This window comes from Cervus elaphus, chromosome 20 (assembly GCF_910594005.1).
Source record: "Cervus elaphus chromosome 20, mCerEla1.1, whole genome shotgun sequence".
NCBI classification, from domain to species: Eukaryota; Metazoa; Chordata; class Mammalia; order Artiodactyla; family Cervidae; genus Cervus; species Cervus elaphus.
The window spans coordinates 110097194-110123075 of record NC_057834.1 but is presented as its reverse complement, the minus strand read 5'-3'; the positions used below and the strand labels follow the sequence as shown (position 1 = coordinate 110123075).

The following is a 25882-nucleotide window of genomic DNA, read 5'->3' as shown; positions in this document are numbered from 1 at the left end:
ACCATAAAGAAGGCTGAGCAGCAAAGAATTGACACTTGAATCATGGTGCTAGAGAAGACTCTTGAGAGCCCCTTGGACTTCATGGAGATCAAACCAGTCAATCCTAAAGGAAATCAGTCCTGAATATTTGTTGGAAGACTGATGCTGAAACTGAAGCTCCAGTACTTGGGCCACCTGATGCGAACAGCCAGTGGAAAAGATCCTGATGCTGGGAAAGATTGAGGGCAGGAGGAGAAGGGGGTGACAGAGGATGAGATGGTTGGATGACATCACTGACTCAATGAACATGAGTTTGAGCAAGCTCTGAGAGGTAGTAAAGGACAGGGAAGCCTTGTGTGCTGCAGTTCATGGAGTTACAGAGTCAGACACGACTGAACAACAACAGTAACACGTGTATTAAGAAATTAGATCTCAAATAAGCCACCTAACTTAATACCTCAAGGAATTCAAAACAGAAGAGCAAATTAAGCCAAAGGTTAGTAGAAGAAAGGAAATAATAAATATCAGAAGGCAAATCAATGAAATAGTGACCAGAAAAACAACAGAAAGGATCAATGGAACTAAGAGGTGGTTCTTTGAAAAAAATAAAAATTGACAAACCTTTAGCTGAACTAAGGAAAAAAAAGAAAGACTCAAATAAGTAAAATTAGAAAAGAAAAGGAGACATTGCAACTGACTACAGAAATTAGACTCATAAGAGACTATTATGAATAACATGCCAACAGATTGTATAACCTAGAAGGAACTGATGCATTTCTGGAAACATAGAACGTACCAAGACTGAAAAGGACATCTTTTTGTTGTTGTTGTTGTTTTTGGGTATTAGTTCTAAGAGGTCTTGTAGGTCTTCATAGAACTGTTCAGCTTCTTCAGCATTACTGGTCGGGGCATAGACTTGGATTACCATGATATTGAATGATTTGCCTTGGAAACGAACAGAGATCATTCTGTCATTTTGGAGACTGCATCCAAGTACTGAATTTCGGACTCTTTTATTGATTATGATGGCTACTCCATTTCTTCTAAGGGATTCTTGCCCACAGTAGTAGATATAATGGCCATCTGAGTTAAATTCACCCATTTCAGTTAGCTGATTCCTAAAATGTTGACGTTCACTCTTGCCATCATCTATTTGACCACTTCCAATTTGCCTTGATTCATGACCTAACAGTCCAGGTTCCTATGCAATATTGCTCTGTACAGCATTGGACCTTGCCTCCATCACCAGTCACATCCACAACTGGATGTTGTTTTTGCTTTGGCTCCGTCTCTTCATTCTTTCTGGAGTTATTTCTCCACTGATCTCCAGTAGCATATTGGGCACCTACTGACCTGAGGAATTCATCTTTCAGTGTCATATCTTTGCCTTTTCATACTGGGAAAGATCCGTCTAGTCAAGGCTATGGTTTCTCCAGTAGTCATGTATGGATGTGAGAGTTGGACTATAAAGAAATCTGAGAGCTGAAGAATTGATGCTTTTGAACTGTAGTGTTGGAGAAAACTCTTGAGTCCCTTGGACTTCAAGGAGATCCAACCAGTCCATTCTAAAGGAAGTCAGTCCTGAATATTCATTGGAAGGACTGATATTGAAGCTGAAACTTCAATACTTCAGCCACCTGATGCGAAGAGCTGACTCATTTGAAAAGACCCTGATGCTGGGAAAGATTGAAGGCGGGAGGAGAAGGGGATGACAGAGGATGAGATGGTTGGATGGCATCATCGACTCAATGGACATGAGTTTGAGTAAACTGTGGGGGTTGGTGATGGACAGGGAGGCCTGGCATGCTGCAGTCCATGGGGTCACAAAGAGTCTGACACGGCTGAGCGACTGAACTGACTGACTGACCAAGACTGAATCAGTACTGGAATTCTAGCTAGAGCAATTAGGCAAGACAAAGAAATAAAAAGCATCCAAATTTCTTGTGGAAAGATGACCTTAGGTTTACCTTCTTTTAATACAGTTTCTCTTGCACATATACCAAGATAAATGTGCTATTTCAGTTCTGTTACCAACCAGCAGTATTTATGCTGAAAATTATCTGTGATTGGTGAATTACATCTGGGCTGAGAGGATTAAGGAAACACATATTATACTCTAAGGATCTACATCACTGCCTTATTGTTTCACTAGCATAAAATTTGTAGGGAAATAGACCTCCAGCTCCCCTTTATGGCGTCTCTTCTAACTCATTGCACCCTTTGTGCAGGGATTAGAAGCTGCATGCATGGGCTATTATTTCATGTGGTTAATATTTGAAATTTACGAATGCTCTGAGTCTGTGTGGTTGATTAAGGGTCTGGGAAGCAGCAACTGGATATTTTAAGGACGCTGGATAAAGATGTGTTTGATTTTTGTCATACTGACAGGCTATATTTCCAATGCTAAGTCCTTCCAAAGAGCTAAGTAAAATTGGTGATAAGATGACTACCTGTTGTGTCCTGTGAGTTTGAATGTTCTTTTGAACCCAGTACTACTGATGATCATTCTGGAAGAGGAAGGGAGAGGGAGGAGGGCAGAGGGAGGATAACAGGGCATCCTCTGTCATTCCGTTCTCCTCCCGCCTTCAGTCTTTCCCAGCATCAGAGTCTTTTCAAATGAGTCGGCTCTTCACATCAGGTGGCCGAAGTATTGAAGTTTCAGCTTCAACCTATAATTTTGTACTCAATATTTGAAGAAATAGTAGGAGAAAACTTCAAAGCTGATGAACACATCAAGCCACAGATTCAGAAGATGTATGAACCATAAGCAGAATAAATACAAGAAAACCATTCATAGGTATATCATTGGAAAATGGGTTAAGATTGTTTGTTTTTTTTCCCTTGAGACTTTCCTATACTGGAGTGGTCTTCAGTGTATGCAGAGATGGGGGAAAATGTTAAGGGAACATCTTAAAAGTAGCCACAGGATAAAAAATGCATATTATTTTCCAAGGAATGAAAATAAGCTGACTTTTTAACCAAAAACAATGAAAGCAAGGAAATAGTGGAGTGATATCTTTAGAGAGGTGAAACAAACAAACTGCCAACCTATAATTTTGTACTCAACAAAAATATTCTTCAAAAATAAAGACATAATATGTTTTCAGGTAAGGATAAACTGAGAGTATGTCTCTAGAATATCTCTATGGAACATAAAATTATGTTAAATAAATATGTTCAACAACAGAAATTATTCAGTTGGGGGCTTTGAAGGGGAGATGTCTGAAGGCAGGAAATGAAAGGGGAGTAAACAGGAGGGAGACAAAGCATGGAAAATAAGATGCATAGGAAGAGAGGAGACACGTAAGGACAAGAGTTGGAAAGATAAGAGGGGATGATTTAAGAAGCTTTGGGAATGTTTCTGGATTCTGTTTTTCATCTGGAGTGATTACATACGTAAACATTTTTTCAAATCTTTTATCTCTGACCTGAATGCTAATACTTGATTGGCCAAAAAGTTTGAGTCTTCCCCCAACATCTTATGGAAAAACCCAAATGAACTTTTGCCAACCCAGTACTTTGTCCATCAGTTTTAAATAATCTCTTCTATACTGGAAAACTTTTTTCCCTGGCTCTGTGTAGATAATTCATTTTAAATGATTCTATAAAAAGTTGATTCTCCTGTGAAATTCTTGATTAACTTAAGTTTTAAAGAAGTACTTTAAATTTATAATCCAAGCCAACATGTTTTTAAAAATGAAGCAGAATACAGAATATCATCATCAGTAATCAGTTCTCAAAGGTAGATTTAGAACATGTGTGTGCTCAGTCACTCTAGTTGTGTCCAGTCTTTGCGACCCTATGAACTGCAGTCTACCATGCTTCTCTATCCATGTGATTCTCCAGCCAAGAATCCTAAAGTGGATTGCCATGTCTTCCTCCAGGGGATCTTCCTAATCCAGGGTTTGAACCCTTATCTCAATGTCTTATGCATTGGCAAGTGGATTCTTTATCACTAGCGCCACTTGGGAAAACTTGCTTTAGAATAATCTTTGCTTAAAAAAGGGCTTCCCCGGTGGCTCAGATGGTAAAGAATCTGCCTGCAACGTGGGGTACCTGGGTTCGATCTCTGGGATGGGAAGATCCCCTGGAGAAGGGAAGGACTACCCACTCCAATATTCTTGCCTGGAGAATTCCACAGACAGATGACCTGGCAGGCTATAGTCCACGGGGTTGCAAAGAGTAGGACATGACTGAGCGTAAACTTTCACTTTATTGTTGATCACTTTGCTTAAAAAAAAATCACATCCTCAGGCCTTTCCTGATCTATTTAAAATAATTTTCCCACCTTAACCCCAGTCATTCTTGTTATTTCCAGTACTCAGCATGATTTTCACTTTTGGTCATTATATCACCATTATATCATATTTGTTTATTGTTTATATTCTCCTCCAGAATGCAAGTTTCATTTATACCTGCGTTTTCAGCATTTAGAGCAGTGGCTAGCACACATTAGACACTCAGAAAATATTTCTTGAATGAATGAACAAATGAATCTTCAGGCCAACAGGGAGTAAAAATAATTAGGAGAAAAAGGTCTTCCAGGAAATATGAATTTGTTCTCTCAGTAAAAATTTAGTGCATGTTATATATTGTATAATGGGATTGTTTCAGTCCATGTTCTATTTTCTCGAAATTAGGCAGTCAACTTTCATATATTCTGATCCATAGGAAAGGCCACAGCCCTATTCCAGCCTCCATTTTACCTGAACATATCAATTCTTCCTTAATTTTTCTTACTCCATCCCTTCACTGTGCCCAAATTTCTCAGCTGAAATGCTGGACGTAAAAGGATAAACATGCAAGTAAGCACTCTTGATGTGTTGTAATTAAGAGAACCTGGTTATTGGAAAGTGAAGTAATATGAGTTTTGAGCTTGTGTGTTAGAGGCAGATGAACCATTTTGTTCCTCATTGTTCTTTAATTCTAGTTTCTTCATCTGTAATCTTGGGGTAATGTTTACTTCTAGAGTTCTGGGGAATAAATAAGATTTGTATATAATGTGCTCACAGTACTTGCTTAATCAGTGCTATATCAACACAGGAAGTCTTTTGCTTCCTGTTCAGAACTGTCCTTCATAGAATTTTACAGGACTTTCAGGGAAAGGAAATTGGGAGAGCAATGAGATTGTTTTGTCTTACCACAGGTGAAGAAGAAAGGAGGCTTGTGTTATTTTGGCAGAAGTCTGGTGACAGTAGGGGTCAGGACATGTGTGCAGTCAGATGACTGTCTTGATTCCCAGAGTGAAGACTCTTGATACAATGAGTAAGGGGCGGCTGATGCCGCCTCACGGCCCTGCTTGCTGGCACGTGCTGTCCCTTGGCTTGGAAAGCCTAGCAGGTATAGTGTCATCCAAACATTCTTTCTTAGCTTTTTAAATTGAATTGTACCATATATGTGAAGCAGTACATATATTCTAAGTGATTTCTTACATAAATCTTCAGTGAATTTTCACAGACTGAACGTACCCATGTAACTACTACTTAAAAGCACAAAAAATGACCAGTTTCCCACAAGCCCCCCACTTTGTGTCCCATTTTAGTTACTGTTTCCATCTTCTGCCCCCATCAAAGGTCACCACTATCCATGGATTATAGTTTTATTTATATTTGAACTTCATAGAAATATAGGCATATCTGTCTCATTTATTTCACTTGAGGTTTTGTTTGTGAGATTTACGTACATCCTTTATATATAGTTGTAATTCATTTATTCCCATTGCTGTATAGTATTATGTTAAGACTATACATTATATCTACTGTATGAGAAGAATATAACTCAAATTACACATATTATACAGTATGTTTGTAACCTGTACAGCAGAATGACATTTTGACAGTTCTTTGCTCTGCTTGAGCCTCAAAGACAAATAGATTATAATTTAGACCTAAAATTACAATAGTTTTTTAATTGTTCCTTTATTAGATTTTAATAAAGGATTTCTATAAGAATTTTAGTATAATTTTAATAAATCTTAGATTTGTTTCTTTACTTCATTAGATATATTAATGTTCTAAATTATATGATATTAAAATTGAATGAAGTATTTAAATGAATTAATAAGGAGTAATGTATAGGAAGAGAAGTGTTTCAAGTTATTTTTCGTAAAATTATAGGATCTGTGCTTCTGGTGAAAAATGCTTGACTTCAGTGGAGGTGATACTGGACATTTGAAAATGTATAGTCTTTGTGGAAAACAATCATGTATTTACAATTCCATAATACAGTTATATAAAATCCTGGGTCTTGTGTATCAAGAAAAACTGGAAAACTTCCAGAAAATGACAACTAAAGTCAAGAGGCTAGAGTGGCTCAAAAGACTCACACCCTTTAGTGTGGAGTGATTTTGGGGGTGTAATTGGAAAAATATTAGACTTTGAAGGGGGATTAGACTTGATCTAGTTCAACCTGTTACTTAGTGCAGGAATTTATTGTAGGATGATCTTGACAAATGGCTGAGCTTTCTCTGATTGGATATCAGATGGTGCATGCCTCTGAGTTTTAATCTTGATCCTGCTTCTTCATAGTTGAATGTCTGTGGGCAAATTCTTAACCTCTCTGTGCCCCATTGTCTTGGTTTATCATTTATTTCCAGCCTTGGCAATAGGAAAACACTACAGGGGGCCTGACCTCCAATCTCTTCCCCTCTAGTATTGAGAGATGAACTGAAAAATCAATAGATGTTAGTGTTACACATCCTGTCAAAAAAGTATACTCAGGGTACAGTAGTAATATTAAAAAGGAAATTTTCAGTGGCTTGAATGGTGAGAAAGGTGGAGATGAGAGGGGCTTCGTGGAGCAGATGACTCTGTTAGTTGATAGAATTTGTGCTGATTATTCCCAGTTCTGCTCCCAGAACAATATAAAACAGTTTCACTCTTCTGTATAACAGCTGCTCACCTTATCAAATGTAAAATTCTAAAAGGATGCATGGGGTAAGTCTAGCTGTTTCAGTTGCTTTAGAGAGAATTTTGTATAATTAGGCTAGACTTTGGGGAAAACAAAATGGACCACTGAGTGATAATTTTGTAGAATCCTTTAATCCAAGAAATTGTATGAGCTATAAATTATGGTTCATTTCCATTAGTTCATGGATGGCAGTTCAGCAAAATTGGAAATTTAAAATAAGTTAAAACATTTTGCATATTATTCTGTTTTAATTCCACACATAAGGAGTGCCATATAATATTTCTCCTCTGCCTGACTGACTTCACTCAGTATGACAGTCTTTAGGTTCATCCATGTTGCTGCAAATGACATTATTTCATTCTTTTTTAATGGACAAGTAATATTCCATTGTAGATACATACCACTTCTTTATCCATTCCTCTGTCGATGGGCATTTTATGAATGAACTTACTTACAAAAAACAGAAAGAGACTCACAGAGGAGTTTATGATTGCTGAGGGGAAGGGGGACTTAGGGAGTTTGGGATGGACATGTGCACACTGCTATATTTAAAATGGATAACTAACAAGGACCTATTGTATAGCATATGGAATTCTGGTCAATGTTATGTTGCAGCCTGGATGGGAGGGTAGTTTGGAGGAGAATGGATAAATGTGTGTGTTGACTGAGTCCCTGAGCTGTTCATGTGAAACTTTCACAACATTGTTAAACAGCTATACCCCGATACAAAATAAAAAGTTTAAAAAAATATTCTAGACAGAGTATTATTGAGACTCAGCTGTGAATGACAGGAATTTTCAAAATAAGAACAGCTTAAACAAGACAGTATTTTACTCTCTTTTAACAGTCTGAGCAGGTAGTTCCAGGCTTCAGGATGGTGGAAGGATCTGAAGAAGCTGCTGCTAGGGACATTTCTGCTGGCATGTCATTGTCCAGAGCATAGTCACATGGCCATATCTAGTTACAAGAGATACTGGAGGCAGTCTCTACTTTAGGTGGATATATATTCAGGTGTAATTTGGGAGTCATATGTCTGGGAAGGAAGACTGGAATAGATATTGGGGAATACCTCGCGATGTGACAGAATTAATTTGTTCACCACTTATATCCCAAGTGCTTGTAATTGTACTTGATACAGAGTGCTCCATAGTAGGCATTCGTTAAATAGTTGTTCCATGGATGAGTGTTCTTTATTGCTTCTGTCAAACTAGATATTGATCTGGATATTTATATACATGATATACACGATAAATTATGGCAAATTTGTTCACCCTTGGTTTTTAAAAATGTGTTGCTTTTTTTCATCTATGTTCTTTCTTCATAATTAAGGTATCCCTAAGAGTTTTCATGTAGATTTGCTACCATACAGAATCCTTTATTGCTGATGTTTCTTCTCACTAAAACTTGGAAACCTATTGAATGTCTCTTAGCATGTGTCTTTGATCAGCATAGTCCTACCATGTGAATGGTGCTCAGTAAATGTATTTAGATTGAATAAATGAATGTTGCTGTGCTCCGTTATGTCTGACTCTTTATGACCCTATGGAGTGTAGCCCACCAGGCTTCTCTATCCATGGGATTTTCCTGACAGGAATTCTGGAGTGGGTTGCCAATCCTTCTCCAGTGGATCTTCCCAACCCAGGGATCAAACCTGCATCTCCTACAGTGCAGGTGGATTCTTTACCACTGAACCACTGGGGGAAGCCCAAATGGATGTTAAATGCTAATGAATCCAAACCTTTCTTCTCAGTTATTTCCCTAGAAAAGTTTACCGATGTAATACACATAAAAGAAATTCTTGGTCTTAAGTCTGTTTATATTACAAGATTTTAAGAAATATTCTTTCAGCTTTCTGGTGGGATGTGATGATGAGAGAACTATCTATTTAATTATCACTAAGTACTAATTCACTTAAGTTATAAGGTAATAGAGGCTATTGTATTTCAGCAAAAAAAGGGGGCATTCTTAATGCATTTGAATCTTTTGACCTCAGATAACCAATTAGCTTATCATTGTGCTTAACTCTTTCAAGGGACGGTGCCGTTTCTTTCCTTTTGTTTCTTTCTTTACTGGAGTATGGTTGGTTCATGGTGGTGTGTTAGTTTCAGTGTACAGTACAGTGATTCAGTCAGCACAGTGATTTAGTTACATTAATGCATATATTCCTTTTTTCAGATTCCTTTGTCATTTAGGTTATCATGGAATATTGAGTAGATTTCCCTGTGCTACATATTAGTTCCTTGCTGGTTGTCTATCTTATATATGGTAGTATGTGTATGTTAACCCCAAGCTCCTGATTTATCCCTCCCTGCAAGTTTCCCTTTGATAACCGTAAGTTTGTCTTAGTATCTATAGATGTTTTTCTGTTTTGTGAATAAGTTCATTTATGTCATTAAGAAATTAGGTTCCACATATAAGTGATATCATATGATATTTGTCTTTTCCTGTCTGACTTACTTCATTTAGTATGATAATATCTAGGTCCATCCATGTTGCTGCATATGGCATTATTTTGTTCTTTTTTATGGCTTAGTAATATTCTATTGTATATATGTACCACATCTTTATCCATTCCTCTGTTGATGAACACTTAGATGTCTTTCATGTCTTGGCTATTGTAAATAGTGCTGCAGCAAACATTGGGGTGCATATATCTTTTCTAATTTTGTTTCCTGCAGATATATAGAGTGGGAATTGCTGTGTTGTATGGTAGTTCCATTTTTAGTTTTATAAGGAACCTCCATACTGTTCTCCATAGTTGTACCAATTTACATTCCCACCAACAGTGTAAGAGGGTTCCCCTTTCTCCACACCCTTTCCAGTGTTTGTTATTTGTAGACATTTTGATGATGATGACTGTTCTGACCAGTGTGAGGTGATACCTCATTGTAGTTTTCATACACATTTCTCTGATAATTAGTGATGTTGAGTACCTTTTCATGTGCTTTTTGTCCATCTCTATGTCTTATTTGGGGAAATGTCTATTTAGATCTTCTGCCCATTAAAAAAAAATTTTTTTTCATATTAAGCTGCATGAGCTGTTTATATTTTGTAGATTAATCCCATGTCGGTCACATCATTTGCAAATATTTCCTCCCATTGTCTTTTGTTGGTGGTTTCCTTTGCTGTGCAGAAGCAGTTAAATTTAATCGGTCCCATTTACTTATTTTTGCTTTTATTTTAGTTTCTCGACAAGGTGGATCAAAGAAGATTTTGTTATGATTTATGTCAAAGAATGTTCTGCCTATGTTTTCCTGTAAGAGTTTTATAGTGCTCAGTCTTACATTTAGGTATTTGACCCATTTTGAGGTTTTTTTGTCAATGATATAAGCACATTTTCTGCTTTCATTCTCTTGCTTGAAGCTGTCCAGTTTTCCCAGCACCACTTATTGAAGAGATTGTCTTTTCTCCATTGTATTCTTTTGCCTCTTTGACATAGATTAATTGACTGTAGGTGCATGGGCATATTTTTGGGTTTTCTGTGCTGTTCTTTTTATCTGTATTTCTGGGTTTTTTTGCTGCCAGTATCATACTGTTTTGACTCCTGTAGCCTTGTAGTATAGTCTGAAGTCAGGGAGCCTGATTGCTCCAGCTCCATTTTCCTTTCTGAAGATTGCTTTGGCTGTTCAAGACCTTTTGTGTTTCTATAAAAATTTAAAATTTTCTGCTATTTCTGTGAAAAATGCCATTATGCCATTGGTAATTTGATAGAGATTGCATTGAATCTCTAGGTTGCCTTGGGCAGTGTAGTCATTTTGACAATATTGATATTTCCAATCCTAGCACATAGTATATCTTTGCATCGGTTTACATCATCCTCGATTTATTTCATCTGTATCTTATGGTTTACATACTACAAGTCTTTTGTCTCCTTAGGTAGATTTATTATTAGATATTTTATTCTTTTTGATGCAGTGATAAATTGTATTGTTTCCTTAATTTCTCTTTTTAATCTTTTGTTGTTACTGTATAGGAATGCAACAGATTTCTGTGTATTAGTTTTGTATCCTGCAACTTTATGAATTCTAGTAGTTTTCTGGTAGCATCTTTAGGATTTTTTATGTATTGTATCATATCATCTGCATACAGTGACAGTTTTACTTCTTTTCCAATTTGGATTCCTTTTATTTCTTTTTCTTCTTTGATTGTTGTGGCCAGGACTTCCAAAACTATTGAATAAAAGTGGCAACAGTGGACATACTTGTCTTGTTCCTCATCTTAGAGGAAATGCCTTCAGATTTTCATCATTGAGAATGATGTTAGCTCTGGGTTTGTCATATATGGCCTTTATTATGTTGAGGTAAGTTTGCTCTGTGCTCACTTTCTGGAGAATTTTTTTCATTTCTTGAATTTTACTGAAAGCTTTTTCTGCATCTGTTAAGATGATCATACAGTTTTTATTCTTCAGTTTGTTAATGTTGTATATCACACTGATTGATTTTCATATATTGAAGAATCTTGCATTCCTGGGATAAATCCCCCTTGATCATGTTGTTTGATCCTTTTAATGTATTGCTGGATTTGATTTGCTAGTATTTTGTTCAGGATTTTTGAATCTCTGTTCATCAGTGATAGCCTTCAATTTTTTCCTTTATTTTGGTGGCATCTTTGTCTGGTTTTGATATCTGGGTGTTGGTGGCCTCATAGAATGAGATTGGGAGTGATCCTTCCCTTGAAATTTTTTGGAAGAGTTTCTGAAAGATAGGTGTTAACTCTTCTCTAAATGTTTGGTGGAATTACCCTGTGAAGTCATCTGGTCCTGGACATTTATTTGCTGGAAGATTTTTTTTTTAACTTTTTATTTTATTTTGGAGTATAGCTAATTAACAATGCTGTGACAGTTTCAGATGGGTGACAAAGGGTCTCAGCTACACACACACACACACACACACACACACACACACACACACACACACACACACACACACACACACACACACACACACACACACACACACACACACACACACACACACACACACACACACACACACACACGTATCCATTCTCCCCCATACTTCTCTCCCATCCAGGTTGCCACATAACATCGAGCAGAGTTCCTTGTGCCAAATAGGAGGTCCTTGTTGGTTATCCATTTTAAATATAGCAGTATGTACAGTGCTATTTCTTCCTCTCTTAACTATTCCATCCTCCCATCTTCCCCCAGCAACCATAAGTTCATTCTCTAAGTTTGTGAGTCTGTTTCTGTTTTGTAAATAAGTTCATTTGTATCCTGTCTTTTCAGATTCTATGTAAAAAGGATGCAATACAATGTTTCTGTTTCTCTGCCTGACTGACTTCACTCAAGGTGACAGTCTTCTAGGTCCATCCATGTTGCTGCAAATGGCATTATTTCATTCTTTTTAAAGGCTGAGTAATATTGCATTGTATATATGTACCATCTCTGTCAATGGACGTTAGGTTGCTTCCAGGTCTTGCTTCATAACAGTGCTGCATTGATCATTGGGGTGCATGCATCCTTTTGGACCATGTTTTTCTCCAGATACATACCCAGGAGTGGGATTGCAGGGTCATGTGCTTGCTACGTCGCTTCAGTCATGCCTGACTTTTTGGAACCATATGGACTGTAGCCCACCAGGCTCCTCTGTCCATGGGATTCTCCAGGCAAGAATACTGGAATGGGTTGCCATGCCCTCCTCCAGGGGATCTTTCCAACCCGGGGATTGAACCTGCGTCTCTTTAAGTCTCATGCATTGGCAGCCAGGTTCTTTACCACTAGCCCCACCTGGGAAGCTCTTGCAGGGTCATATGGTAGCTCTAGTTTTAGTTTTTTAAGAAGCCTCCATACTGTTCTCCATAGTGGCTGTACCAATTTATATTTCCACCAACAGTGTAAGAGGGTTTCTTTCTTTCCACTCTCTTTCTGCTGATTTTTAATCAGTTTCAATTTCATTACTTGTAATTGGTCTGTTCACATTTTCTGTTTCTTCCTGGTTCAGCCTAGTTCAGTCTTGGGAGTTCATACCTTTCTAAGAATTTGTCCATTTCTTCTAGGTTGTCCATTTTACTGGCATATAATTAGTTGTTTGTAGTAGTCTCCCTAAATGACTTTTTCTTTTCATTTCTGTAGTATCCATTGTAACATCTCCTTTTTCATTTCTAATTTTATTGATTTGAGCCCTCTCTCTTTTTCTTGACGAGTCTGGCTAAAGGTTTGTCAATTTTGTTTATCTTTTTAAAACACCAGCTTTTAGTTTCATTGATCCTTTCTTTTTTGTTTTCTTCTTCTCTGTTTCATTTATTTCTACTCTGATATTTAAGGCTTCTTTCCTTCTGCTAACTTTGGGTTTTGTTTGTTCTTCTTTCTCTAGTTGCTATAGGTATAAAATTAGGATGTTTATTTGAAATTTTTCTTGTTTCCTGAGGTAAGATTGTATTGTTACAAACCTCCTTCTCAGAATTGCTTTTGCTGCATCCCATAGGTTTTGTATCATGGTGTTTTTGTTGTCACCTGTCTTTAGGTTTTTTTTTTCTTTGATATCTGCTATGATTGATTGGTTGTTTAGTAATATTGTTTAGCCTCCATATGAACATGTCTTTTTTTTTATTTACAGTTTTTTTTCCCCTGTAGTTGATTTCTGATCTCATAGTGCTGTGGTCAGAAAAGATGCTTGATATGATTTTAATTTTCTTAAATTTCCTGAGGCTTAATTTGTAGCCCAAGATGTGATTTATCCTGGACAGCGTTCCATCTGCACTTGAGGGGAAAGTGTATTCTGTTGCTTTTGCATAGAGTGTCCCATAATTATCAATTAAGTTCATCTGGTCTAATGTGTCATTTAAGGCCTTTGTTTTCTAATTGATTTTTCTGTTTTGATGATCTGTCCATTGATGAAAGTGAGGTGTTAAAGCCCCCTATTATTATTGTGTTACTGGCAATTTCTCCTTTAATGGCTGTTAGCATTTACCTTATACATTGAGGTAGTCTTATGGGGGGTGCATATAGATTTATAAATGTTACATCTTCTTGGATTGATCCTTTGATCATTATGGATCCTTGTCCTTCCTTGTCTTTTGCAACAGTATTTATTTTAAAGTCTGTTTTGTCTGATAAGAGTATTGCTACTCTCTTTCTTTTGATTTTTCTTTACATGGAATATCTTTTTCCATTCTCTCACTTTCAGTTTGTATGTCCCTAGTTCTGAAGTGGATCTCTTGTAGACAGCATATATTTGGGTCTTGTTTTTATATCCATTCTACTAGTCTGTGTTTTTTGTTTGAAGCATTTATTCCAATTACACTTAAGGCAATTATTGATAATGTATGTTCTTACCACCATTTTGTTAAGTGATTTAGCTTTTATTTTTGGAAGTGGAAGTGTTAGTCACTCAGTTGTGTCCAATTCTTTGTGGCCGTATGGACTGTGGCCTGATAGGCTCTTCTGTCCATGAAATTCCCCAGGCAAGAATACTGGAGTATGTTGCCATTCCCTTTTCCAGGGATCTTCCCAACCCAGGGATTGAACCCAGCTCTCCTGCATTGCAGACAGATTCTATACCATCTGGGCCACCAGAGGTCTTTTTTATTCCCTTCATTTTTTGTTGTCTTTCCTTGTGATTTGATATCTGTCTTTAGTGTTGTGTTTGCTTTTTCTTTTTTGTGTGTGTATCTATTATAGATTTCTTGTTTGTGATTCCCAAGAGGTTTTAGTATAGCAGTCTGTATATGTACAAGATTGTTTTAAATTGATGGTCTGTTCATTTCCAATACATTTTCAATATCCTGCATTTGTACTCTTCTCACAGTCCCTGGTTTTTATATCAGATTTATGTGTGGGTAATTTCCTACCTTTGTTTTATGTTTGCTTTACCAGTGATCTCTCTCATTTGCATTGTTCTTGTTTCTAGTTGTCGCATTTTATTTTTTACCTAGAAAAGTACCTTTAGGATTTATTGTAGTGCTGGTTTTGATGGTGCTGAAGTCTCTCTTTAACTTTTGCTTGTCTGTAAAATCTGTTGATTTCTCTGTCAAATCTGAACAATAGCCTTGAAGGGCAGAGTATTTTTGGTTTTAGGTTTTTCCCCATCTGCACTTTGAATATATTGTAGTACTCTCTTCAGCCTGCAGAGTTTCTGCTGAAAAATCAGCTTATAACTTTATGGGGATTCTCTCGTATGTTATTTGTTGCTTTTCCCTTATTATTTTTAATATTTTTTCTTTGTCTTTAATTCTTGTCAGTTTGATTAATATGTGTCTCAGCAGGTTCCTCCTTGAGTTTATCTTATAGGGGACTCTTTGTGCTTCCTGGATTTAAGTGAGTGTTTTCTTTTCTGAGGTTAGGGAAGGTTTTGTCTGTAATAGCTTCAGATATTTTCTCAGGCCCTTTCTCTCTCTCTTCTCCTTCTGGGACCCCTGAGAGCCCAGGATGGTAGTGATGGCTTGTGCCTGTCCCTGGAGCTTCTGTAGGTGGTGGTGGTGGTGTGTGTGTGGTGGGGGGAGAAAATATGCACACCATTCTTATTTATTCATTCATTCGTTTGTTGATGGACACTTAGGTAGTTTTCATATCTTTGCTTTTGTGAATAATGCTGTGATGAACATGGTAGTGTAGATACTTCTTTGATATCCTATTTTTATTTCCTTCTAATACCTACAAGGGGGTTGCAGAATCATATTGTAGTTCTATTTTTTAGCTTTTCAGGAACCTCTGTACTGTTTTACACAGTGGTTACACCAATGTACATTTCTGCCAACAGTGCACAAGGGTTCCCTTCTCTCCACATCTTCACCAACATTGTTGTCTCTTCAGTTTTAATGACAGTTATTCTGACAAGTGTGAGGTGATAGCTCATTGTAGGTTTGATTTGCATTTAATTGATAATTAGTCATGATTTACCTGATGATTACCTGAAGATTTTCTGTATTTGGCCATTTGTATACCTTGTTTGGCAAAAAGTTTATTTAGCTTCTTGATTCATTTTTCAAATTAGATTGGTTTCTTTGCTATTAAATTGTTAGATAATTTACATAATTTGGATATTAACCCCTTATCAGATGTGTAATTTGCAAATATTTTCTTTCATTCGGTAGGTTGTCTTTTCATTTTGTTGATGGTTTCTTTTGCCATGAAGAAGCTTTTTAGTTTGATTTAATCCTACTCATATATATTTGCTTTTGTTGCCTTTGCTTTTGTTATCAAGTTCAAAAAATTATTGCTAAGGTCAATATCAAGGAGATTACCTCTTATGTTTTTCTCTGGAAGTTTTATGGTTTTTGTTTTAAATTTAAGTCTTTAATCCAGTTTGAGTTGATTTTTGTATAATATATGAGATAGGGTCTATTTTCATTCTTTTGTATGTGGCTATCCAATATTCCTACTGCCATTTATGAAGAGATCATCCCTTCCCCATTGTATGTTTTTGAGTCATTTGTCATAAATTAATTGACCTTCATTATGCATGAGTTAATTTTGGGGCTGTCTATTCTATTCCCTTGATCTCTGTGTCTGGTTTTATGCCAAGACTATGCTCTTTTAGTTATTACACCTTTGTAAGATAGTTTGAAATAAAGAAGTGTGATACATCTAGTATGTGCAAAATACTGTGCTAGACACTTCCTAGCAGATTCAGATGAATACTGACTGTCTTATTTGAGGAGGGTTAGAGCTGGTAGCTCTTACCATATGATTTTTCAAGAACACAAATATATATAACAACCTAAAAATGGTGAAGGAACATGAACTTTGTCAGTATACTGTGAAGGTTTGAAAGAAATAGAGATTCCATCAAATGTGGGAAAACAGGAAACCTTTATAGAAAAGGTGAAAAAGGGCTGCATGTGAATTTTCTGATGAAATGGTATTGAAACTGGTTATGAGTTTTACTTTATTATAGCAATTATTTATTCTTTCATAATACAGTGATTGAATTAACCGGAGAAGAGGAAGAGAAGAACAAAACATAGTAATTCTATTCTATCCAAAAGATGTTTCAAATTCATACCTATAGTTTTAGGTATGAAAATGGAATTCAGTAATCCTTTCCACAGATACTTAATTAACATCTCTGTGCTGGGTGCTGAGGATACAGAGAAGACTAAGATACAGTTGCTGTCCTTCAGGAGCACATACTCCAGTAGAATAGACAGACATGAAAAGAGGTTATTTTCTGTTCTATGCAATAAGTGATATTAAAGTGGTAAATATGAGGAAAAAAATTTGGGGTTACAGTGGAAGGAAACATGAATAAATGATTACATTGCTATGATGGCAAAGTTATTTTCCTTTTTCTTTTCTCTAGTTGGAGAGCATCAATTGACAGGCCATAAAGTGGCAGTTAAAATTTTAAATAGACAGAAGATTCGCAGTTTAGATGTTGTTGGAAAAATAAAACGAGAAATTCAAAATCTGAAACTCTTTCGTCATCCTCATATTATCAAACTGTAAGTATTTCTGCACCTGATTACATAAAAGAAACTGTTTCAAAATATCATATTTGAATTTATAAATAATTACTTATTTTTAGTTAAACATTTATAAATATACAATTTTTCATATTTATATTTAACTAATGTAATTCATTTAACCTCATTATCCTTTTTTGCATGCTTCTGGTCTAGAATTAAAAGTCTAATTGTAAATTGACTCTTATCTTTAGGATTCATGTTGAAGGTAATTTGGGACTTTGCTATTTCTAGATTTATTTTATAATTGTTTTCTAGTCACTTTTAATGAACAGGGTATTTTCTTTTTGGAAAGGGTAGAAAGTAACTGTTAAAGATTATCTGCCATAATATTATTTGCAAAACTGCCATCATTACTTTAATTACTGTAAAGTCCTTAGGAAGGCAAATTAATTTTTTTTGATAAAGCAAGTTACAAACTTAGAAGATAAATAAATTAAATGTTTAATAAATAAGTAATTAATTTGAAAGATAATTAATTTAACATCATCTAGACCCATAGAAAATTTAGACATTAAGTATGCAGCATTATTCTTTTACATCATTTGAAGTTGTGTTTAAAGTGGCCTAAGTAGCTCAGTTGGGAGAGCATTAGACTGAAGTTGTGTTTAATATTAATTGTGAAAATGTAATATGCTAAAACACTGAAGACTATTTTATTTTTTATCTTAAAGCTTGGACAGGGTTTAATAAAGTAAATATTAATCTTATTGAGTACCTGATAATGGCTAGAAACTGTATTGAGCATTTTACATATATAATTTCACTTCATCCTCTCGATCACTGTATAAGGGATATTATTATCTTCATTATACAGATAAGAAAATCACATGTTTAAAGAGTATCTGCAACTTGACCAAGGTCAAATAGCTAGTAAGTTGCAGAGCTAGTCGTTAACTTCATATCTGATTGCAAATGCCATGCTATTAATCTCTATTCCAGGACTGAAAAAACGGAGAAGAAAAGCCGTATTAATGTCTTTGAGACTTTGCTAGTTCGTTATAGTCAGAGGTTATATTTAGTCTCAACTTTTTTAGTTAGCTGTCTTTAGGTATCAGCATTGATGAGGAACAATCTGATAACCCTGTAGAGGTACTTTGTTTACCTGTAACAAGGTTGCATAACAGCTGTGGTAGACAGTAGTGCCCCCCAAACACTCCCCCTCCAAAAGAAAAGATGTCCTAATCTCCAGTGAGTATATTACATGGCAAAGGAGAATTAAGGTTATGAATGGATTTAATGTTGCTAATCAGCCGACAAAATAGAAAGATTTTCCTTGGTTATCTGGGTGGTTCCAGGGTAATTCAGTGGTTCTTAAAAGTGGACAAGGGAGTCATATGCCAGAGAAAAAGATCTGAGATGGAAGCAAGGTCAGAGAGAAGGGATATGAAAAGGATTCAACTGGCTGTACCTGGCTTTGAAGGTGGAGGAAGGGGGCCATGAGCCAAGGAATGCAGGTGATCTCTAAATACAAAGAAATAGATTTCCCCTAGAGCCCCCAGAAGGCAATGAAGCCCTGCTGTGCCTTGATTTTAGCCCAGAGAGGCATGTATCAGACTTTTCCCTTTAAAACTGTGACATAATACAGAATACATTTGTGTTGTTTTAAGCACACTAAGTTCTTAGTATGGCAGCAATAGAAAACCAATAGAGTAGCATTCTTGAAATCTTCAAGTGAATGGCTGATCCAGTTATTGCTAGGATTTAGGACACGCATTTAGTCTTCTCTATAACTAGATGTATTTATTGCTAGGGAACCAGTGCAAATTGGTATCTTAAATGAGGGGGCCCCCTCAGTGTATCTTACTAACAGCATGAATATGCCACTAACTGTTCAGAGGAGGCTTTTACGGGGGTTTGGTGTGCCATTGGATGAACTGTGATGATTCAGTTCTCTCATCACTATGATGAAGACTTCGTTCTAACAATAAGCTTCAGTGTCGTTTGATCTTCATTTGAAGTTCACTTGATCATAAGCATAAATAAGAAATGAGGTCCCTGAAACTGCATGGCTGTACTTGATTTTAAGGTTATATTATCTAGGACCTGTGGTCTAGATGATCCAAAATTTGTATATACAGGTTTTTAAAGATATCACAGGTGCATGAGACAAGTGCTCAGGCCTGGTGCACTGGGAAGACTCAAGAGGGATTGGCTAGAGAGGGTGGTGGGAGGGGGGATCGGGATGGGGAATACATGTAAATCCATGGCTGATTTATGTCAATGTATGACAAAACCCACTACAGTATTGTAAAGTAATTAGCCTCCAACTAATAAAAATAAATGAAAAAAAATAAAAAAAATAAAGGTATCACAGGAATTAAAATGTCACCTATGACTCACTCATCTATTCTTTGTTTCCTTAACTTTAAAATGGGGATACCTCATGGTGCTGTTTGAGAATTATTGTGTTCTTATTGTTATAATGCCTGCTGGTTGAAGTGCATTGACCCAGAGCAGGGTCAGTGATTTCACTCCTCTCATGATTCCAAATGATTTTCAGTTAACTGAACCAGTTCATGTCTGACTTCAACTCCATGTTAATAATTATTTTATTCAAGTTAATGAATAACTGAGTGGATGAATTTAGCTTCTGAGATAAATCTCTTTGCTCTTCCTTACTGACTGGTCACTTCCTATAAGAGGGGAAAGCTGCTAAGTCAGGCTGAAACTGTCACATGCCAAGGTGAGAGTGGAGAAGGGAGAGATCTCTGTGTTCTTGCTGTTTCTTGACCTCATCACTTATATAATGCAAACCCTGAAAGGTGCCAAGGAAATTTTGTTCCTTTAGAGCATGAGTTCTAGTTGCTATTCTGTTCCTATAAATAAATCATTTTGTCAGTAAGCAGTTGCAGTTGTCAAAAGGACTTAAAAGCTTATTTTTGATGTTATAGCTACTAGTGTTTTCTTGCTTCCATTTCTATAACTGTTTATAGCTGTCTGACCTTGGTTTGACTACTTACCCCATTCTGTTTCAGAATTATTTCATTATGGTCTGTTTTGTGAAGGAGTACTAGAATGTTCTCAGGATTGGTCAGAAGGTAACTGACAGAGGTGAATTTAATGTTGAAAGTTTCTGGCTACCAGCCTAAGCTTAGTCCATTTAACCACATTGCCTCTTTAATTGTGGATTTGATTTTTTGTTTTAAAAAGGCAATCATGTATTCTTGCTTCAGAATAAACTTGCTGACACAGCCTTCTAACAGTGTTAGTGATTTAAACAGGGAGAGAGACCTGATCCTTTTAGTGGTTTTGTTTGTTTTCTGCAATCTTGGACTATGCAAGTGAGCCAAGAATAGTTTCCTTGCTAGAGAATGGGCTTCTAGAATAAGCAAGAAAGTTTGAAAACTGAATACTGAAAATGAAGTTTGTATGTTGCACAATTTCTCTATTAACTCAAATTGAAAAAACCCACGGGGAGAAAATTAAAAGGAATAAACAGGATTGAAAGGAAACTCCAAACTTCCCATGAACTAGAATTTGTTGAATTGGTTTTTGTCCTGGTTTTTCATTTCCCCATGGTTCTTAGGGAAATTTCACTTTAACTGGTCAAAGAATCAATAGTTTCTAATTTGGCAAAGCAGGTTTTTGTCTGCCAGCTTTTAAATATCTTTATCTTATCCACCCCATGGACAACTTTTAACATTTTTCATGAGCACCACCTGAAAATGTTGTAGTCCCTAGGTTTCTATGGCACCATGGTTTTCTGATTTTCTTTTTACATTCTTGCCTTTTCTTTAAACTTTCTTTTATGGGCCCTTCATTATCTGCCTGGCCATTAGATACTGATATACTTCAGCATTCTGAGCTACTGTAATCTTAGTGAATCCTTTTTGGGTGACCTCATCTGCTACCATTGTGTGATTTGTCATCTCTATCCTAAAAGTTTACAAATCTATGTTTCTGCTGAATTCTGAACATATTCATTGAATTATTTATTGAGTGTTTCCATTCTGAAATCAAAGAGCCATTTGAAACTAAATTGAATTTTTTCATATATATGTATATGAAAAATTCATATTAGTTTATTGAGTTCAGCTTAGTTTATATATGTATATAATTCAGCTTAGTTTATATATATGTTTGTGTGCATGAATGAAATAAATTTGCGTGCATGAATATTAGTTTATATATATTTGTGTGCATGAATGAAAATACGAATCACACAATTTCCAAAGCCTAAAACTTGAGCATCATATTTAATTCCTCTTCCCTTACCCCTTACATACAATTGATCATTAAGTTCTACTACTTTTTTTCAAGTGTCTCTTAAATCTGCCCATTTCTCTCTGCCCTTATTGTTACCATTTTCTTACTTGTTGTATTTCAAGTGTTGCTTCTGCTTAGAAAACTTTATCTATATCTCCCTTCCTCTAGGCTTCCAATTTCAACTTGTCCTTTAAATACCAGCTTTTAAATACAGTTAACTCTGGAAAAACTACTTTGCCCTAGCCGTAACACACTGGGTCAAGTTTCATCCTCTCTGTTCCTAGAGCACCCAGAATTTCAGCTTTTCCAAAGCCCTGGACATTACATTGTTTGTTTGTTTTTTTGTTTTTTTTTTTCATTTATTTTTATTAGTTGGAGGCTAATTACTTCACAACTTTGCAGTGGGTTTTGTCATACATTGACATGAATCAGCCATGGAGTTACACGTATTCCCCATCCCGATCCCCCCTCCCACCTCCCTCTCCACCCGATTCCTCTGGGTCTTCCCAGTGCACCAGGCCCAAGCACTTGTCTCATGCATCCCACCTGGGCTGGTGATCTGTTTCACCATAGATAATATACATGCTGTTCTTTCGAAACATCCCACCCTCACCTTCTCCCACAGAGTCCAAAAGTCTGTTCTGTACTTCTGTGTCTCTTTTTCTGTTTTGCATATAGGGTTATCATTACCATCTTTCTAAATTCCATATATATGTGTTAGTATGCTGTAATGTTCTTTTTCTTTCTGGCTTACTTCACTCTGTATAATGATGAAACTGGAGCCCATTATACAGAGTGGACATTACATTGTAATTGCTCATTTTCTTTTTAGTATCTCCACAAGATTGAATTCTGTAGGTGCAAAAACAATATTTGTTTTCTTCTTTTATTCAGCCAATTTTTATCGGGTACCTAGTATCTGATAGGCACTGTTCTAAGGCTTTGGGGGTACAGTAGTAAAAGACAGGGTCTCTCTCTGTCCTTGTGACGTTTATGGCTGGCCTTATCTAGCAGTTTGCAATAGTAAGTAAACAAATTAACCAGACTATTTTAGACATTGATAAGTGCTATATCGAGAGTGAAACATGGTGCTGTCCTAGGGTGTGACAGGGAAGGAGGAGGTGCTAATTTAGTTTAGGCTGTTAGGAAAGCCTCAATGAACAGAGATAAGGCTTAAGCTAACACCTTAAGGATTATAAAGATCTAGCCATTTGAAAATCTGGGGATAGTATTTGTAAAGCAACCTCAGGGAGGTGAAAGAAAAATTGAGTATTGTAGGAAAAAGAAGATAGCTCTAATGTTAAGAATGGAGTGAGTGATGGAAAGAGAGGTAGTTCATGAGGTCAGAGAGTAGACATGGACCACGTATCATAGGATCTTAAAGACTTTGCTTAGAGGTTTGGATTTTGTTCAAGAAGTTGAGGGAGTGAGAAAGTTGGAGGAGTGACATGGCTGTAGTGTAGAATGGGTACAGAGGCAGAAGTAGAAGCAGAGAGACCAGTTAGGAAGCTGTTCCTATGGTCTAGCTGGGAGATTAATGATGGCTTTAGCCAAAATGATAGTATAGATTTGTGCTGTCCAATACAGTAGACACTAGCCATATGTGGAATAAATTTTAATTAAAAGTTTTGGTTCTCTGGTCATATTAGCCACATTTCAGGTGTTCTAATAGCCACGTGTGGCTAGTGGCTATCATATTGGACAGTATGATAAAATATTTCCATCACTGTAGAAAGTTCTGTTTGCCAGCACTGGTCTAGCTAGAGATAAACCTGCCAACTCAATGTATATTTTAGAGGTAAAACTAATAAATTACTGAGGAAAAGAAAGGGAATGAGGAATCTTCTCTTTTTGCCTAAGCAACTGGAATTTGGGGTTTTGACTTGAGCAATTAGATGATGATACCGTTTTCTGAAATAGGAAGACTAGAGGAGAACCATGTTGGGGGTACAAGTGAATGTTAGTGACCTGCCTTAGCTGTGTTACGTTGAGCATCCCATTAGTTATCTAAGCGATAGTGAAGGTTCGTGCCGTCAGCATCATCTTTATCACCTCAGCACCTAGTACAGTAGTAGGTGTTCAGAGGTTGCTCTGTGTATAAAGAAGTGACATATGAACAAGGTCCTGATGGTTCTAGAAAAACAACGAAGTGAAAGAATGAAAGTGTAAGGAACATGGTATGGTGGGAACACGTAATCTGGTTTGTCTAATGCACAGGCTTTTATATAGGGACATGGAGGAAAATAAGGCCAGAAAGTCAGCTTGTTGATACATTCATTCAGCAGATAGCACTGGGGATACATCAGCAAACCAACAGATGTCAGCAACTAAATCCTTGCTGTTATGGAGCTTATATTTGTGTGTGGGTGTGTGTGCACTTGTATGCTTGTGGCACTGAATAGACAGACACTAAATCCTATATTAGTAAAATATGATATATATTAGACAGTAAAGAGGTGAGGAAATATGCATGCAGGTATTTGGAAGGAGGAAATAACAGATGGTGAAAACTGCACATACAAAGGCTATGAGGTGGAAATTGCTACAGCTGGTATATCATGGGAGCAGAGTGGTCTGGGGGAAATGGAGTAAGAGGTGCAGTCAGAGACACAGAGGGGAGCCAGATTGGGTAAGGTTGTACCAGACCATTGTAAGAGCTTTGGTTTTTAACTCTGAGTAAAAGGGAAGCCACTGGAAAGTTTTGACCAGAGGTGTGATATTATCTGACTTATGTTGAAGCAGAGAAATCAGATTAGGGGTCACTTGCAGTGTTCTGAGTGACAGAGATGGTGGCCTGGATTAGAACATAGTGTGGAGAGTGTTGAGAAGTAAGCATATTTTATATACATTTTCAAGGTAGAGAACAGGATTTGCTGACAGATGTAGGTTGTGGGCTTCCCTGGGTAGCTCAGATGGTAAAGAATCTGCCTGCAATGCAGGAGCCTGGGTCCAATCCCTGAGTTGGGAAGATCCTCTGGAGAAGGGCATAGCAACCCATTCCAGTATTCTTGCATGGGGAATCCCTTGGACAGAAGAGCCTAGCAGGCTCCCTGGGGTCACAAAGAGTCAGACATGACTGAGCGACTAAACACAGTACAGTAGGTTGTCAGAGGAGAGAAGTCAAGGATGACTCCAAGGTTTGCTGGTGTGGACAAATAAAAAAGTGGAGCTGCCATTAGTTGAAACAGACAAGATTGTAGAAGGAACAGATTTGAAGTGGGGTTTTCAGTCTAGTTCAGTCGCTCAGTCATGTCTGACTCTTTGCAACCCCATGAGCCACAGCACGCCAGGCCTCCCTGTCCATCACCAACTCCCAGAGTCCACCCAAACCCATGTCCATTGAGTCGGTGATGCCATCCAACCATCTCATCCTCTATTGTCCGCTTCACCTCCTGCCATCAATCTTTCCCAGCATCAGGGTCTTTTCCAGTGTGTCAGCTCTTCACATCAGGTGGCCAAAGTATTGGAGTTTCAGCTTCAACATCAGTCCTTCCAATGAACACCCAGGACTGATTTCCTTTAGGTTGGATTGGATGGATCTCCTTGCAATCCAAGGGACTCTCAAGAGTCTTCTTCAATACCACAGTTCAAAAGCATCAATTCTTCTCCTCTCAGCTTTCTTCATAGTCCAACTGTCACATCCATACATGACCACTGGAAAAACCATAGCCTAGACTAGATGGACCTTTGTTGACAAAGTAATGTCTCTGCTTTTTAATATGCTGTCTAGGCTGGTCGTAACTTTCCTGCCAAGGAATAAGTGTCTTTTAATTTCATGGCTGCAGTCACCATCTGCAGTGATTTTGGAGCCCCCCAAAAATAAAGTCTGCCACTATTTCCACTATCTCTCCATCTATCTGCCATGAAGTGATGGGACTGGATGCCATGATCTTAATGTTCTCAATGTTGAGCTTTAAGCCAGCTTTTTCACTCTCCTTTTTCGCTTTCATCAAGAGGCTCTTTAGTTCTTCTTCACTTTCTGCCATAAGGGTGGTGTCATCTGTGTATCTGAGGTTATTGATCCGGCAATCTTGATTCCAGCTTGTGCTTCATAAAGCCCAGCGTTTCTCATGATGTACTCAGCGTGTAAGTTAAATAAGCATGGTGACAATATGCAGCCTTAACGTACTCCTTTTCCTATTTGGAACCAGTCTGTTGTTCCATGTCCAGTTCTAACTGTTGCTTCCTGACCTGCATACAGGTTTCTCAAGAGGTAGGTCAGGTGGTCTGGTATTCCCATCTCTTGAAGAATTTTCCACAGTTTATGGTGATCCACACAGTCAAAGGCTTTGGCATAGTCAATAAAGCAGAAATAGATGTTTTTCTGGAACTCTCTTGTTTTTTTGATGACCCATCGGATGTT

General features: G+C 37.1%; 1 protein-coding gene across 2 annotated transcripts in view; it reads left to right on the top strand.

The window, feature by feature from the left end:
• The window catches only part of PRKAA2 (protein kinase AMP-activated catalytic subunit alpha 2), a 69572-nt gene that overhangs the window by 15488 nt on the left and 28202 nt on the right, over positions 1 to 25882 (top strand). Inside the window, exons 1-2 of one of the 2 annotated variants that reach the window (XM_043877454.1) lie at positions 5148 to 5319; positions 17148 to 17289. In XM_043877454.1, coding sequence (XP_043733389.1) covers positions 5202 to 5319; positions 17148 to 17289 — 260 coding nt within the window. In that variant the 5' untranslated portion in view covers positions 5148 to 5201. Of the gene's footprint in view, positions 1 to 5147; positions 5320 to 17147; positions 17290 to 25882 lie in introns of those variants that run through there. The other variant, XM_043877455.1, reaches the window with a different exon arrangement.